This window comes from Pseudophryne corroboree, chromosome 7 (assembly GCF_028390025.1).
Source record: "Pseudophryne corroboree isolate aPseCor3 chromosome 7, aPseCor3.hap2, whole genome shotgun sequence".
In the NCBI taxonomy this organism is placed as follows: Eukaryota; Metazoa; Chordata; class Amphibia; order Anura; family Myobatrachidae; genus Pseudophryne; species Pseudophryne corroboree.
The window spans coordinates 12,641,638-12,657,894 of NC_086450.1; the positions used below are offsets into that span (position 1 = coordinate 12,641,638).

Genomic DNA, 16,257 nt, shown 5'->3' on the forward strand with positions numbered 1-16,257 from the left:
TGCAGGACAGGGCACAACAATTCGGATGCCCCGGGCCAAAGCGACCTGGGTTTAGGACTGGACCAAGAGGAAGCCCCAGGGAGGTGTTAGGACACAGCGCGGCCGGTTTTGGGTCCCTGGGGTTTGGATGGGAGAGTGGCACCATCCCATCCATGCAGATCCGGTCCAGGTTTTGGAGCAAGCACTCCCAGCAATCAGGCACACCTGTGCCATACTTTTATAAAGCTCGTTAGGGCAAGGGCTCAGGGCTCCTGATGCCAACAAGTGGCCAGGCGGTAGAGGACGAGCCAGTGGGTTAGAAACAGGGAGCCTGAGGTTTGTGTATGTGCCAGAGGTTCCCAAACGCGCTCCTCAAGGCACCCCAACAGTCCAGGATTTAGGTATATCCTTGGCTCAGCACAGATGGTTAAATCAAATTGACTAACGTGCTAAGTAAGTCACCTGTGGCCAAGCATGGGTACATTTTAAACCAGGAGCGTTGGGCTGCCTTGAGGAGCGCGTTTGGGAACCTCTGGTATGTGGTGTTTGTGGGCCGGTGCCTGGTTACGGTATCCGGTGAGCTTGCTGTGATAAAGACCTGTTTCCTGTGCTGTGGAAGTAAACGGACGGCTTTTCCCTACAGCTGTGTCAGCGTCGTGTCCGGTGGACGGTCGCTTGTTACAATATGTCATTACTCTCTGTAATGTGTGTGTGTGATAGGGAATATTGGGGGGTTATTCAGAGATGAATGCAGATCGCTGCATACCCAGCACAGGGTAATGCCACCCAGCGTGGGGGCCGCCTCCCGGTATGTCTGCAATCTAATTGCGGACGCATTGGGTCTAGGGTTGACCCCTGGCTGCGATGTCAGTGGTCGTCCGGCATTATTTTGTTCAGAGTGGCTGCGTGTGATATCATGCAGCCGCCCCGAAAACAGTCCCAGCCCGCTCCCACTCGCACTACCCCACCCCTTCAATGCCGTGTCGCCGCCCCGCAAACGCCCACCACGGGCAATCACATGGCGGTTGCGTCCATCGGGGATGCGACTGCTATGTGTCAGCCTGCGCGGTCGCTGCGCATGCACAGTTTGCCCCTACCGGCAAACTGCGCTGCGAGACGCATTAGCGTCCGGGTCTGGATGACCCCCAAAGGGGAAGCACCACTGGGGCAGGGGCTGATGTCACTGATATACTCTCTGGAATGTGTGTGTACATGTGATAGGGGCTATAGAGTGTAAGCTCACTGGGCAGGGGCTGATGTCACTGATATACTCTCCGGAATGTGTGTGTACATGTGATAGAGTGTAAGCTCACTGGGCAGGGGCTGATGTGGCTGATACACTCTCTGTAATGTGTGTGTGTGTGTGTGTGTGTGTGTGTGTGTGTGTGTGTGTGTGTGTGTGTGTGTATCATACTTGCCTACTCTCCCGTAATGGCCGGGAGGCTCCCGAAAATCGGGTGACCCTCCCGGCCCCCCGGAAGAGCAGGCAAGTCTCCCGATTCGTGGGGTCCCCCCTGCCCGTCCGCCCACTTAGTGTGTAAAGTGGGCGGTCCGGGCAGTTGATGACGCGATTCTTGCTGAATCGCGTCATCATAGCCACGCCCCCTGCAGTGTAATGCCGGTGATCGCGGCATTACAGAGCGGGGGCGTGGCTTAAAAGAGTTATTGTCATGGCCCCACCCTTGCTCCGCCCCCGCTCCACCCTTTCTCCGCCCCATCCCGCCTCCGGCCCACCCCCTCCACGACGTCACAGCCTCCCCTGCCCACCCTCTGAGCTGACCTGGCTGCTCTCTCCCGCAGAGAGCAGCCAAAATGTAGGTAAGTATGGTGTGTCTGTGTGTGTGTGTGTGTGTGTATACATGTGATAGGGAATATAGAGTGTAAGCTCAGTGGGGCAGGGGCTGATGTGACTGCTACACTCTCTGTAATGTGTGTGTGTGTGTGTGTGTGTGTGTGTGTGTGTGTGTGTGTGTGTATACATGTGATAGGGAATATAGAGTGTAAGCTCAGTGGGGCAGGGGCTGATGTGACTGATACACTCTCTGTAATGTGTGTGTATACATGTGATAGGGAATATAGAGTGTAAGCTCAGTGGGGCAGGGGCTGATGTGACTGCTACACTCTCTGTAATGTGTGTGTATACATGTGATAGGGAATATAGAGTGTAAGCTCAGTGGGGCAGGGGCTGATGTGACTGATACACTCTCTGTAATGTGTGTGTATACATGTGATAGGGAATATAGAGTGTAAGCTCAGTGGGGCAGGGGCTGATGTGACTGCTACACTCTCTGTAATGTGTGTGTATACATGTGATAGGGAATATAGAGTGTAAGCTCAGTGGGGCAGGGGCTGATGTGACTGCTACACTCTCTGTAATGTGTGTGTATACATGTGATAGGGAATATAGAGTGTAAGCTCAGTGGGGCAGGGGCTCATGTAACTGGTACACTCTCTGTAAATTGCTGCGGAATATAAATAACTGTTACTAATATGAATGAGGTGAACTTTGCTTTAGCAATAAAGTGTGATTAACATAAAGGTTTCTCACTTAACCCCTGACCCTGCCGCCATCACCTGACCTCTTGTGTTAGTAACTAATTTTTCAACTGAGGCGCTGTACTTCCAGGGTGAAACCTGAAGGTCTCCATTTGCTTTCCTGTTGCTACGGAAACATTGCGTTTCTACGACAACTGGAAATTGCTTTAAATTACCTAGCCCAGAGAAAAATAATGTGGCTATGCAGTAAGGGTGAAATTACCTTTTGAAATTAAGATCAAGGAAGGTCCTTTAATTATTGAGGCCATGCATTACTATTTAATGCACTTGTTGATTAGTCATGTTTGCGGAAGCTGCAGTCAGGCCGTCTCCACTACGGAAGGGACCGTCGCAGCTGAAGCAAATCTCACAATAACAAGGAGAATACAATTCTTCCTCCAATTTATTTCTTCACCATAATTAACAGGAGAGATGACAGGAAGCCACCAAAATTAAGGTAGGAGACCGCTTTGTGTTTAATAAGGGAAGACTGGAAGATGAGCGCAGCTTGGGGGGGGGGGAGGTGACGGTGGCAAGGGATTGTATTGATGTTAGAAAGGTCAGCAGGCATAGCTAAATAGCAAAATGGTAAAGACGCTGCCTATGGGGGAGGTTTTTTTTGCATAGCAAGGCCGCGAACGCTTGTGCAGCCATGCTATGCAAAAAACACTTTGTGCAGTTTCTGAGTAGCTTTCAAATTACTCAGCCGCTGCGATGTCTTCAGCCTGTACGGTCCCGGAATTGACGTCAGACTCCCGCCCTGGACACGCCTGCGTTGGACTCAGCACTCCCAGAAAACGGTGAGTTGCCGCCCCGGAACGCCTTCCTGCTGTCAATCTTCTTGCGATTGCGGAAGCGATCGCTTTCTTCATTCTCCTTGTCGTTGCCCAGTGACAGCCGTAGCTGGACAACGAGGCGCCTGCGCATTGCGTCCGCCGCACATGCGCAGAACCGACCCGTTCGCACCGCTGCGAAAAACAGCAGCGTGCGAACAGGTCGGAATGACCCCCATAGTGCATATGGGGCCTATAGATGGAAAGTTTGTGGAAAGAAAATAAGAGCAATATTTGCTGCCTTGATTAGTTATTCAGTTATTCAGGTTTGTTAGCAAACAAAAAAAGTTAGCAATTGGGCAAAACCATGTGCACTGCAGGTGGGGCAGATGTAACATGTGCAGAGAGAGTTAGATTTGGGTGGGTTATATTGTTTCTGTGCAGGGTAAATACTGGCTGCTTTATTTCTACACTGCAATTTAGATTTCAGTTTGAACACACCCCACCCAAATCTAACTCTCTCTGCACATGTTACATCTGCCCCACCTGCAGTGCAGCGTGGTTTTGCCCAGTTGCTAACTTTTTAGGTTTGCTAAAAACTCTGAATAACCCTCTTGATGCGGAGACAGATGAGGCAGAAATTGCGGTACTGGTGGAGTACTGATGGGGATAATCTGGGCTGAGCTCCACCGTAAAACTGTCTGTTTGCTGAGTAATATCTAAAACGTTCATAGGGGGGAATTCAATTGTTTGAAAAGTCGGTTGGATGTCTTTCTATTAGATAGGAAAAAAACAGACGCCTAACTTACTTTTCAAACAATTGAATACCCCCCATATATTCATATAGTGATGAAGGTAAGAATGAGATGAATGTATGTTTGTGTGTATTTCACAGTGTTGTGCTGTTTATCTGCTTCTGTCCAAATTTAGTAACATGTTCTTGTCCGTGTATACTACTGTATATTACTGTCAGGCATGCCTTCTTCCTATAGTATGCTAGCCAAATGACATTTACTTGTTGCCTCTTATTTTCTTTTTCTTTTTAATTTTTTTGTAATTATTCACAAAATGCAGTATATCAAAGTACAGCCCTAAAAAGAATATGACGGCATACAGACATAGAGTGCGACAAGAAATATAGTAATATGGGTGACAGTAAACAATCTGATTGCAATAATGTATAAATGTCACAGAATAATCATGGCCGCAACTAGGGGGGGGTGGTAAGGGCCCCGGGTGCAGAGTCTGAGAGGGGGCAGAGATGAGTACTCTGCCTCCCCTCCTTTCTCTCAGCTTTAAGGGGCTACTTTCTGCCAGGTTCAAGAACCTTTGATGTCGCGCAGCTGCTGTGGACCGCCCCCCCCCGTTCGGTCCGGCCACGCCTGCGTTGGCTGGACCAAACCCACAAAATGGCGGCCAAACACCGCCGTTCCGCCCTCTCCCGCCCAGCGATCGCCTCTGCCTGTCAATCAGGCAGAGGCGATTGCATCCCTGCTACGGCCTTCGGCCGTCTGGCATGCGCCGGTGCACTACGATGCCAGCGCAGTAGGAACCCATTTGCTCTGGTGCGTTAAAACGAATGAGCCCCCTAGTCCCCATCGTTTATAAAATGTGGCTACACCTGTCTCCAGTAATGGCAGTGCCGTCTGCCTATCCAGATACAACAATTGCAGTATAAAGACTTTCACCTCCCCAAGCAAGGAAGGGGAAGCTGATCACTTATGTTCTCTTCAATGGTGGATATGTGGGTTGTACCTCCTGACAGAGAGAGTCCCATTCTATAATACCTAGTAACATAGGCCCTCATTCCGAGTTGTTCGCTCGCTGCTAATTTTAGCAGAATTGCTAATAGGCTAAAATCCGGCAGTTCTGCGCATGCGTATGCACAGCAGGGCGCACGCGTTAAGCAATTTTACACAAAACTATGCTATTTTACTCACGGGCGAACAAAGCTTTTCAGTCGCTCTGCTGATCGGTGAGTGGTTGATAGGAAGTGGGTGTTTCTGGGCGGAAACTGGCCGTTTTCAGGGAGTGTGCTAAAAAACGCAGGCGTGTCAGGTAAAAACGTAGGAGTTGCTGGAGAAACGGGGGAGTGGCTGGCCGGACGCTGGGCGTGTTTGTGACGTCAAACCAGGAACTAAACGGACTGAGGTGATCGCAATCTAGGAGTAGGTCTGGAGCTACTCAGAAACTGCAAGGAAACTGCTTTTGTTAGCAATTCTGCTATGCTAAGATACACTCCCAGAGGGCGGCGGCTTTGTGTTTGCATTTCTGCTAAAAGTAGCTAGCGAGCGAACAACTCGGAATGAGGGCCAAAGGGGGGTAATTCAGATCTGATCGTAGATGTGCTAAATTTAGCACATGTACAATAATTTACTCTGACATCAGCCCCCCCCCCCCCCCCCCGAACAGGTACACAAGCATCGCACGGCGGCCATGCTTTTGTACCCGGTGAGTAGCTCCCTGTCTATGCAGATCCTGCGTGCTGGCAGGCCGCTACTCGCTGTGTCCTGGGTTGCAGCCGCCGCGGTCCCTGGAATAGTCCCTGCTAGTCGGCATGCCGACTGTCTGGATTCTGAGGGGGCGGGCAGTAGGGGGAGGTATTGTGAGACCGCCGGTCACATGACTACATCCCGTTGTTATAGAGGATAAACCTCTCCGCTCAGCAAGTTATCAGCGTTTTGCTCCTTTGATGATTTTGCATTACATGTCACTTTCTTTTATTCTCTAGAGCCTTGCGTCTTCCATGTGATACATCTACTTACTTAGGGGTCTATTTACTAAGCCTTGGATGGAGATAAAGTACCAGCCAATCAGCTCCTAACTGTCATGGCACAGGCTGTGTTTGAAAAATGACAGTTAGGAGCTGATTGGCTGGTACTTTATCTCTAGCAGGCTTATCTCCATCCAAGGCTTGGTAAATAGACTCCTAAATCAGTTATTAAAAATAAGAATTACAGGTAGGAGGATTGGAGGGACAAGGAAACACAGGGTAGGAACAAATAAAACCAACGTAGATCTTTGCTAAACTGTACCAGGATTTCTATACTCTCATGAGTCCATGGGGGTAATTCCAAGTTGATCGCAGCAGGAATTTTGTTAGCAGTTGGGCAAAAATGTGCAGAGAGAGTTAGAATTGGGCGGGTTATTTTGTTTCTGTGCAGGGTAAATACTGGCTGCTTTATTTTTACACTGCAATTTAGATTGCAGATTGAACACACCACACCCAAATCTAACTCTCTCTGCACATGTTACATCCCCCCCCCCCCCCCCCCCCCCGCAGTGCACATGGTTTTGCCCAGCTGCTAACAAAATTCCTGCTGCGATCAACTTGGAATTACCCCCCCATATTCTCACACTCAGGGGTAAATTTACTAAGATGGGAGTTCTGTTTAAGATGGGATGTTGCCCATAGCAACCAATCAGATTCCATGTATTATCTTCTAGAACAGGGGTGGGCAATTATTTCAGCTGGGGGGCCGCTTAACACTTCCAACAAATATTCGAGGGCCACACACAAAATACTCAAAAAGAGTCCCCTTTTTACACATTACGGCAGATAGCGTCCCCTTTTTACACATTACGGCAGACATCGTCCCCCTTTTTACACATTACAGCAGACAGCGCCCCCGTTTTTACACATTACGGCAGACATTGTTCCCCTTTTTACACATTACAGCAGACTGCGTCCACTTTTTACACATTACGGCAGACATCATCCCCCTTTTTACACATTACAGCAGACAGCTGCCCCGTTTTTACACATTACGGCAGACATTGTCACCCTTTTTACACATTACGGCAGACTGCGTCCACTTTTTACACATTACGGCAGACTGCGTCCCCTTTTTACACATTACGGCAGACATTGTCCCCCTTTTTACACATTACGGCAGACTGTGTCCACTTTTTACACATTACGGCAGACATTGTCCCCCTTTTTACACATTACGGCAGACTGCGTCCACTTTTTACACATTACGGCAGACTGCGCCCCCTTTTTACACATTACGGCAGACATCGTCCCCCTTTTTACACATTACAGCAGACAGTGCCTCCGTTTTTACACATTATGGCAGACATCATCCCCCTTTTTACACATTACGGCAGACAGCATCACCCTTTTTTACACATTACGGCAGACATCATCCCCCTTTTTACACATTACGGCAGACAGCATCACCCTTTTTTACACATTACGGCAGACAGTCCCTCCCCCCCTATCCCCTCCCTCCCCTAAACCCATATTGTAGTTTTTAACTCAGCTGCCTCCCCACCCCTAAACCTATATGGCAGCTTAAGCAGTGATCCAGGGGCTGGCAGGACAGGGGGTTTACCTGTTCGTCACAGTGGCAGACGATCCCCGCTGTCCGATGATGCCGCCTGGAGTCACTGCTGATGTGGCCTCTTGCTCCCGCTCGCTGGCCGCTGCTTCTTCTCCTCACTCAGCCGCCAAGCGCAGTGCCCGCCCCCCGTGCCGCCCAGCGCGCTTGGTAACAGAGGAAATCCCGGTCAGCTGACCTTGTGACGTGACCGGGATTTCCTCAGCGGCGCCTCGTCTGAGAACAGTGCAATGACAAGCGGCCTGTCGGGCCGCTTGTCATTGCACTCTAATGGGGCACAGCGGGCCAGGCACGATCGGTCCGCGGGCCGCATCCGGCCCGCGGGCCGCCTGTTGCCCACCCCTATTCTAGAAGGTGCTAGATCAGGGATAGGGAACCTTTGGCCCTCCAGCTGTTGTTGAACTACACATACCAGCATGCCTTGCTACAGTTTTGCTATTTGGCAATGCTAAAACTGTTCAGGGCATGCTGGGAAGTATAGTTCAACAACAGCTGGAGGGCCGAAGGTTCCCTATCCCTGAGCTAGCACCTTCTAGAAGATAATACATGGAATCTGATTGGTTGCTATGGGCAACATCCCATCTTAAACAGAACTCCCATCTTAGTAAATTTACCCCTTACAGTGTAATGTCCATTATTGCCGGTTTTATTATCTGAACTGGTGTAGCGATAGAAACACACAATATTGGGAAATTGGGCGTGATTCAGGGGTGGACGGGGGTGGATTATTAGATCTACACTAAAAAGGTCTGCCACCAATAGTAGACATGCATTAAGTCGACAGGGCCAAAAGATCGATATAAAATAGGTAGATTGTAGGAAAGGTCGACAGGGTTGAAAGGTCGACATGCAAATGGCCAACACAAATATAAGGTTGACACCATTTATTTATTTATTTATTGGGGTATGTTGTCACTTTTCTGCCACAAACAGGCCCTATTAGTGTACTGCGTCCAATCGCTCGCCATGCTTCGGGCAAGGAGCTTCCGCTGCGCTCGGCGCAGGTTACTATTCACAATCGTAGTCCATGTGGATGGTAAAGTGTGAAAAAGTTGAAAAAAACCTTGTGTCTACCATATGTGCGTCGACCATTGTCACGTTGACCTTTTTGAAATTACAACTGCGCCTTCGTACAGACACAAACGGGACGCATGCGCGGTGCGTGCTTAGTAGCAAATAAATCGCTCCACTTTGTCTCACTTCGGCAGCGCGTCCATCGCTGGACCAGTCCCATTGTGTGCTTTTTCTGCGTGAGAGAGATTGTCGTCACCCCCCGATACTTGTTTGCAGGTCCTGGTTAGAATGGGGTGCTGCCAGCGAACATCCGGACGCCTAGGACTGCCTGGAAAAGGAATATCTGGAGAGGAAGAGAGAGACGCGTGTTCCAGAAACAGCCGTGATAACACCGCCACAGGTACGACATCACCGGGTCCCTGGAACCTGTGTATCTCAGCCGTGTATTCTGTGTAGATGCGATGGCCGTTTCCTGCTGGCTGTTACATAGAATGCGTTTACTGCTGACGGGCAGTCCAAGTGAAAGAGCGCAGGAAGCTGTAGGGATGGAGGTGTTGGGTTCCGGTAAGCCCATATACCTGCAGCACTTCCACTTGCTACAGTGAATTTGAGTGGTGGCGATATGGTAGTGCGACAATGGGGTGATTTACTAATCATCGGAGAGAGATAAAGTGCCAGACAATCGGCTGCTAGCTGTCATGTTACAGGCTGTGTTTAAAGAATGTCAGGAGCTGATTGGTTGGTACTTTATCTCTCTCCACGGCTTAGTACGTCTGCCCCAGTATCTTATAGCTGCTGTGCGCTCCAACTATTTGCATGCACTGATGTGAATGCAAGGGGTCAATATAATGTCCTCCAGGGCTGCGGACCATGGTCATAGGTAAGTGCTGTATGTACAACGCATATCAAACACAGGGCCTGATTCAGACCGATAGGCAGATATAAGTGTCCAATGTTTTACTTATGCACATGCATCTCAATGGTCACAGCCGGTGGAAGCAGATTGGACCTGCATGGAGATCAGTTCCGTACCTTACAACAGGGAACTAGACTTACTGGTGACCTGTGCCAGAGAGAGAATTGGCGCCCCCCCCCAATTTAATTTTCCCACTACGGACATAAGGCACACGCCTCCTGGTGTGTATACACACACACACACACACACACACACACACACACACACACACACGTGTAATACCGGCACTTCCAGCATCCAAACAACTTGCCCGGGTGCCCCTCCTGGTAGTTAGTATATGAATCAGAATCACAAACAGCTTTATTGGCCAGGTATATGTGCGTATACTAGGAGTTTGTCTTCGGTTTGCTATACAACAGCCAAGTAGGTAACAGATAGCAGGTGGAGGTGGGGGTAAATAAAGTCACACAGATAGGTATACCGTAGGGACACAAGTGAGTTACATGTACATCTAGTCAGTCAATGTTCAGGAGTTCAGCAGGTGGACCGCTTGGGGAAGGAAACTTTTGAGGCTTCTGGTAGACATGGCGGGGACGGCCCTGTAACGCCTGCCTGAAGGAAGCAAGTTAAACATGCTGTGGCCGGGGTGTAGCTGGTCCTTTACTATCTTCGTTGCCCGCTTTTTAGCTCTGGACAAGTACAGGTCCTGGACTGAGGGAAGGTCGGCCCCGATGATCTTCTTTGTGGTTCGGACCACCTTTTGGAGCCTGCATCTGTCCCTCGCGCTGGCTGAGCTGTACCATACGAGTATCGAGGAGCACAGTACCGACTCCACAATCGCGGAGTAGAAGAGGAGCAGAAGCTTCTGTGGGATGTTGAACTTCCTTAGTTGCCTGAGGAAGAACAACTTCTGCTGCGCTTTCCCGACAGTGGCATCAGTGTTGGACCCCATTTAAGGTCCTGGGAGATTGTGGTCCCTAGAAACTTGAAGGAGTCCACTAGCGATACCACATTGTCAGCAATCGTTAGCGGAGGTGCACTAGATGACTTCTTCCTGAAGTCCACTATCATCTCGACAGTTTTGAGGGGGTTAAGCTCAAGGTTGTTGTGGATGCACTACTGGGCCAACTGGTCTATTCGTCCCCGTCCTTGATGAGGCCGATGAAAATAATACACACACATTTATAGACCACTGCAAGAAAATGGAATTGGGCGCAAATCCTCTTTATACCACATTCATGCACTTGCTTTGAGAGCTCGCTGTTATTCAGTTACAATACCCTTTATTACATAACTTCTTTCAAAATATTGCCATACCCTGGATTCAAACCTATAACATGTTGAATTTTAATCAAACACCCTACTCATTGAGCTATCTGATCCTGCATAAAAACTATGGGGGTCATTCCGACCCGATCGCACGCTGCAGTTTTTCGCAGCCATGCAATCGGGTCCAGAATGCGTTGCGGCTGTTATGCGCAGGCACGTCGCTGCCCGGCGACGGGGAACGCCAGGCAGCAAATGTTCTAATGAAGATTTTGATTGCAGTGGCGATCACAAGGTGACTGACAGCAGTAAGGCGTTCCGGAGTGGCAACTGACAGTTTTCTGGGAATGGAGAGGAAAACGCAGGCGTGCCAGATATGCCCCCAGTGCCAGATATGCCCCTAGTGCCAGATACAGAAATGCCCCCAGTGCCAGATACACATGTCCCCCCCAGTGCCAGATATGCCCTCAGTGCCAGATACACATGTCCCCCCCAGTGCCAGATATGCCCTCAGTGCCAGATACACATGTCCCTGCAGTGCCAGATATGCCCCCAGTGCCAGGTATACATGCCCCCCCCTTCCCGTTCTGCTCACCGCTGCTGCTGTTGTTCTGTGTGTGAGGGGCAGAGAGCGCAGCGTGCGCCTCTCCTACCCCTCAGTCTCCGGTGGCGGTGCGGGTGTCTTCCTTCAATTCAGCGCTGATCCGTGAACCAATCAAAGCTCGTGGTCCGGCAGCCTTGGCTGCAGGTCCACGAGCTCTGATTGGCTCACGGGCCGGCGCTGAATTGAAGGAAGACACTGAGGAGCAGGAGAGGCGCACGCTGCGCTCTCATCCCACAGCAGCGGCAGTGAGCAGCGGAGGGAGCGGCGAGGAGTGGCGGCCCGTTGGCGGTGGGTACAGCATACCCGCGGCTAAATTCTTAAGGGTATGCCGTACCCACCTGTACCCGCCCACTTGCACCGCTGAATAAAGGACAGTGCGACTGAATAACAAAGAAATCTCAAGTTGAGTTCATGAATAGTGTATAGGTATTAGGGACAGAAGGGGTCAGGGTAGGAGACAGGGGGGTCAGGAGATGCTGTATAGGTATTAGTGACAGAAGGGGTCAGGGTAGGAGACAGGGGGGTCAGGAGATGCTGTATAGGTATTAGTGACAGAAGGGGTCAGGGTAGGAGACAGGGGTGGTCAGGAGATGCTGTATAGGTATTAGTGACAGAAGAAGGTCAGGGTAGGAGACAGGGGGGGTCAGGAGATGCTGTATAGGTATTAGTGACAGAAGAAGGTCAGGGTAGGAGACAGGGGGGTCAGGAGATGCTGTATAGGTATTAGTGACAGAAGAAGGTCAGGGTAGGAGACAGGGGGGTCAGGAGATGCTGTATAGGTATTAGTGACAGAAGAAGTTCAGGGTAGGAGACAGGGGCGGTCAGGAGATGCTGTATAGGTATTAGTGACAGAAGAAGGTCAGGGTAGGAGACAGGGGGGTCAGGAGATGCTGTATAGGTATTAGTGACAGAAGAAGGTCAGGGTAGGAGACAGGGGGGTCAGGAGATGCTGTATAGGTATTAGTGACAGAAGAAGGTCAGGGTAGGAGACAGGGGGGTCAGGAGATGCTGTATAGGTATTAGTGGCAGAAGGGGTCAGGGTAGGAGACAGGGGCGGTCAGGAGATGCTGTATAGGTATTAGTGACAGAAGAAGGTCAGGGTAGGAGACAGGGGGGTCAGGAGATGCTGTATAGGTATTAGTGACAGAAGGGGTCAGGGTAGGAGACAGGGGGGTCAGGAGATGCTGTATAGGTATTAGTGACAGAAGAAGGTCAGGGTAGGAGACAGGGCGGTCAGGAGATGCTGTATAGGTATTAGTGACAGAAGAAGGTCAGGGTAGTAGACAGGGGGGTCAGGAGATGCTGTATAGGTATTAGGGACAGAAGGGGTCAGGGTAGGAGACAGGGGGGTCAGGAGATGCTGTATAGGTATTAGTGACAGAAGAAGGTCAGGGTAGGAGACAGGGGGGTCAGGAGATGCTGTATAGGTATTAGTGACAGAAGAAGGTCAGGGTAGGAGACAGGGCGGTCAGGAGATGCTGTATAGGTATTAGTGGCAGAAGGGGTCAGGGTAGGAGACAGGGGCGGTCAGGAGATGCTGTATAGGTATTAGTGACAGAAGAAGGTCAGGGTAGGAGACAGGGGGGTCAGGAGATGCTGTATAGGTATTAGTGACAGAAGGGGTCAGGGTAGGAGACAGGGGGGTCAGGAGATGCTGTATAGGTATTAGTGACAGAAGAAGGTCAGGGTAGAAGACAGGGCGGTCAGGAGATGCTGTATAGGTATTAGTGACAGAAGAAGGTCAGGGTAGGAGACAGAGGGGTCAGGAGATGCTGTATAGGTATTAGTGACAGAAGAAGGTCAGGGTAGGAGACAGGGGGGTCAGGAGATGCTGTATAGGTATTAGTGACAGAAGAAGGTCAGGGTAGGAGACAGGGGGGTCAGGAGATGCTGTATAGGTATTAGTGACAGAAGAAGGTCAGGGTAGGAGACAGGGCGGTCAGGAGATGCTGTATAGGTATTAGTGACAGAAGAAGGTCAGGGTAGGAGACAGGGGGGTCAGGAGATGCTGTATAGGTATTAGTGACAGAAGAAGTTCAGGGTAGGAGACAGGGCGGTCAGGAGATGCTGTATAGGTATTAGTGACAGAAGAAGGTCAGGGTAGGAGACAGGGCGGTCAGGAGATGCTGTATAGGTATTAGTGACAGAAGAAGGTCAGGGTAGGAGACAGGGGGGTCAGGAGATGCTGTATAGGTATTAGGGACAGAAGGGGTCAGGGTAGGAGACAGGGGGGTCAGGAGATGCTGTATAGGTATTAGTGACAGAAGAAGGTCAGGGTAGGAGACAGGGGGGTCAGGAGATGCTGTATAGGTATTAGTGACAGAAGAAGGTCAAGGTAGGAGACAGGGCGGTCAGGAGATGCTGTATAGGTATTAGTGACAGAAGAAGGTCAGGGTAGGAGACAGGGGGGTCAGGAGATGCTGTATAGGTATTAGTGACAGAAGAAGGTCAGGGTAGGAGACAGGGGGGTCAGGAGATGCTGTATAGGTATTAGTGACAGAAGAAGGTCAGGGTAGGAGACAGGGCGGTCAGGAGATGCTGTATAGGTATTAGTGACAGAAGAAGGTCAGGGTAGGAGACAGGGGGGTCAGGAGATGCTGTATAGGTATTAGTGACAGAAGAAGGTCAGGGTAGGAGACAGGGCGGTCAGGAGATGCTGTATAGGTATTAGTGACAGAAGAAGGTCAGGGTAGGAGACCGGGGCGGTCAGGAGATGCTGGGCTTCAAAAAGGGGGGAAGATGCAAGTGAAAGTAATTAAAGCAGATAATGGACAAGTGCCGCCAACAGCGGGTGTTTTGTCACTTTGTCAACTGATGGTGCCGTCAATGTCTGCTGGATGGTGCGTCTTTGTACCCACCATAGTAGATTAGAGTTGCAGCTTGTGCGTGTCTCTATAGACAACACATCGGCTGCAGCATTAGTGATCACCTCTGAATCTGACCTACCATCACATATAACATATTACCATTTCAGACCACCAATGGTGAGTCGCACGCGGGAGCGGTACACGGTGCTTCCCGAGTGCGACCCGCCTTGGCCCTTTTCACTGTGGCGTCCTCAGCCCGGCATATAGTCCGGTAGGTGACGCGTGTAGATGCGGTGCTTGGAGATCAGGGGATCTCCAAATGCCGCCTGTCCATACAGTGTGAACGGGAAACAGGTCACATCAACACGGCAACCCGTTCACACCGCACAGCGACCAGGGTTGAAACCGCGTTCAACCCTGCTCGACCCGGTAAATTTCCCCTGGGCCCTTTCAGGCCGCACAGCAACACGAGTTATGGGGGGGTCATTCAGATCTGATCGCTTGGCTGCTCACTTTGCTGTCCTGCGATCAGATAGTCGCCGCCTCCAGGGGGAGTGTAAATTCGCCATGCAAGTGTGCGATCACATGTGTACACCGAACTGCAAATATCCAGTGTGTGCAGTGTGTGCGCAGCCCAGGACTTACTCCTACAGTGCGATGAGGACAGGCTGATCGGGGCCGGAGCTGACGTCACACAGCCGCCCTGACAACGCTTGGACACGCCTGTGTTTTTCCTGACACTCCCAGTAAATGCTCAGTTACCACCCACAAATGCCCTCTTCCTGTCAGTCACCTTGCAAATGCCCGTGCAAACTGATTTTTTGCACCATCCCGTCGCTGTCCGACGATTGCCGTTGTTGCTGTCCGAAGCGCGTGCGCACTGCAGTGCATACGCCCTGCGCAGTTAGTACCTGATTGCCCGCTGTGTGAATATGCACAGCAGTGGTCAGATCTGAATCACCCCTATGCGCGCTCGTGTGCAATAACCCGTGTTACAAGCTGGCGGTCTGAAAGGGGTAATACAGAGGCTGATTTGTAGTTGGGAACAAAGCAAAGACAGAAACAGTAACTTTGTATCTGGAATAAACAACCCGCGCTGCACTACAAGGAGGCAAATGGTTTTTCTGCATTGTTTTGCATGTGACCCATAATTGGACAACTTTTTTACACTGCAATGTAGATTTCAGCCTTTCTCACATCTTAGGGGGTCATTCCAAGTTGATCGCTAGCTGCATTCGTTCACTGTGCAGCGATCAGGCTAAAAACGGCAATTCTGCGCATGTGAATGTGGCGCAATGCACACGCGCGACGTACAGGCACAACAAACAATGTAGTTTTGCACATGGTCTAGCGATGCATTTCGGTCGCAGTGCTGGCCGCAGCGTGATTGACATGAAGTGGGCGTTTCTGGGTGGCAACTGACCGTTTTCAGGGAGTGTTTGGAAAAACACAGGCGTGCCAGGAAAAATGCAGGCGTGGCTGGGCGAACGCTGGGCGGGTGTGTGACGTCAAATCCGGAACTGAATAGTCTGAAGTGATTGCAAGCGCTGAGTAGGTTTAGAGCTACTCTGAAACTACACAAAAATTTTTTGCAGGCGCTGTGCGATACAACCGTTGCACTTCTGCTAAGCTAAACACACTCCCAGTGGGCGCCGGCTTAGCGTTTGCATGGCTGATAAAAACTGCTAGCGAGCGATCAACTCGGAATGACCCCCTTAGTCCTCGATTCTGAGATGCACAAACACACGGCTGCATCTTTTGCCGCGTCTGCGTCTTATGTTAATGCTGCATCCAAATTCTTTGAAACTGAGACACCCACTTGCAGCGCCTTGCGCCTGTGGACGCAAATTCCATACTTGCACCTGCGCTATGGACATCTGAATTAAAGCTCTTGGAACAATAGTAACTTAGAGTGTTTTCATTTATGTTGTTGACTCAGTTAATTACTATTTTATTCTAATTACTATTTTAGTTTGCAGGTGCACACGGGTAGATCCGCCCTCTGTTGGTAAAGAGGACA

The 16,257-nt window shown here is 50.4% G+C and overlaps 1 protein-coding gene across 1 annotated transcript in view; it reads left to right on the top strand.

Annotated features, from left to right (window-relative positions):
- Window positions 1-453: 453 nt before the first annotated feature.
- Window positions 454-16,257, top strand: part of LOC134944120 (uncharacterized) — a 70,445-nt gene continuing 54,641 nt past the window's right edge. Inside the window, exons 1-2 of the mRNA XM_063932694.1 lie at window positions 454-514; window positions 8,921-9,044. Coding sequence (XP_063788764.1) covers window positions 8,933-9,044 — 112 coding nt within the window. The 5' untranslated portion in view covers window positions 454-514; window positions 8,921-8,932. The remainder of the gene's footprint in view (window positions 515-8,920; window positions 9,045-16,257) is intronic.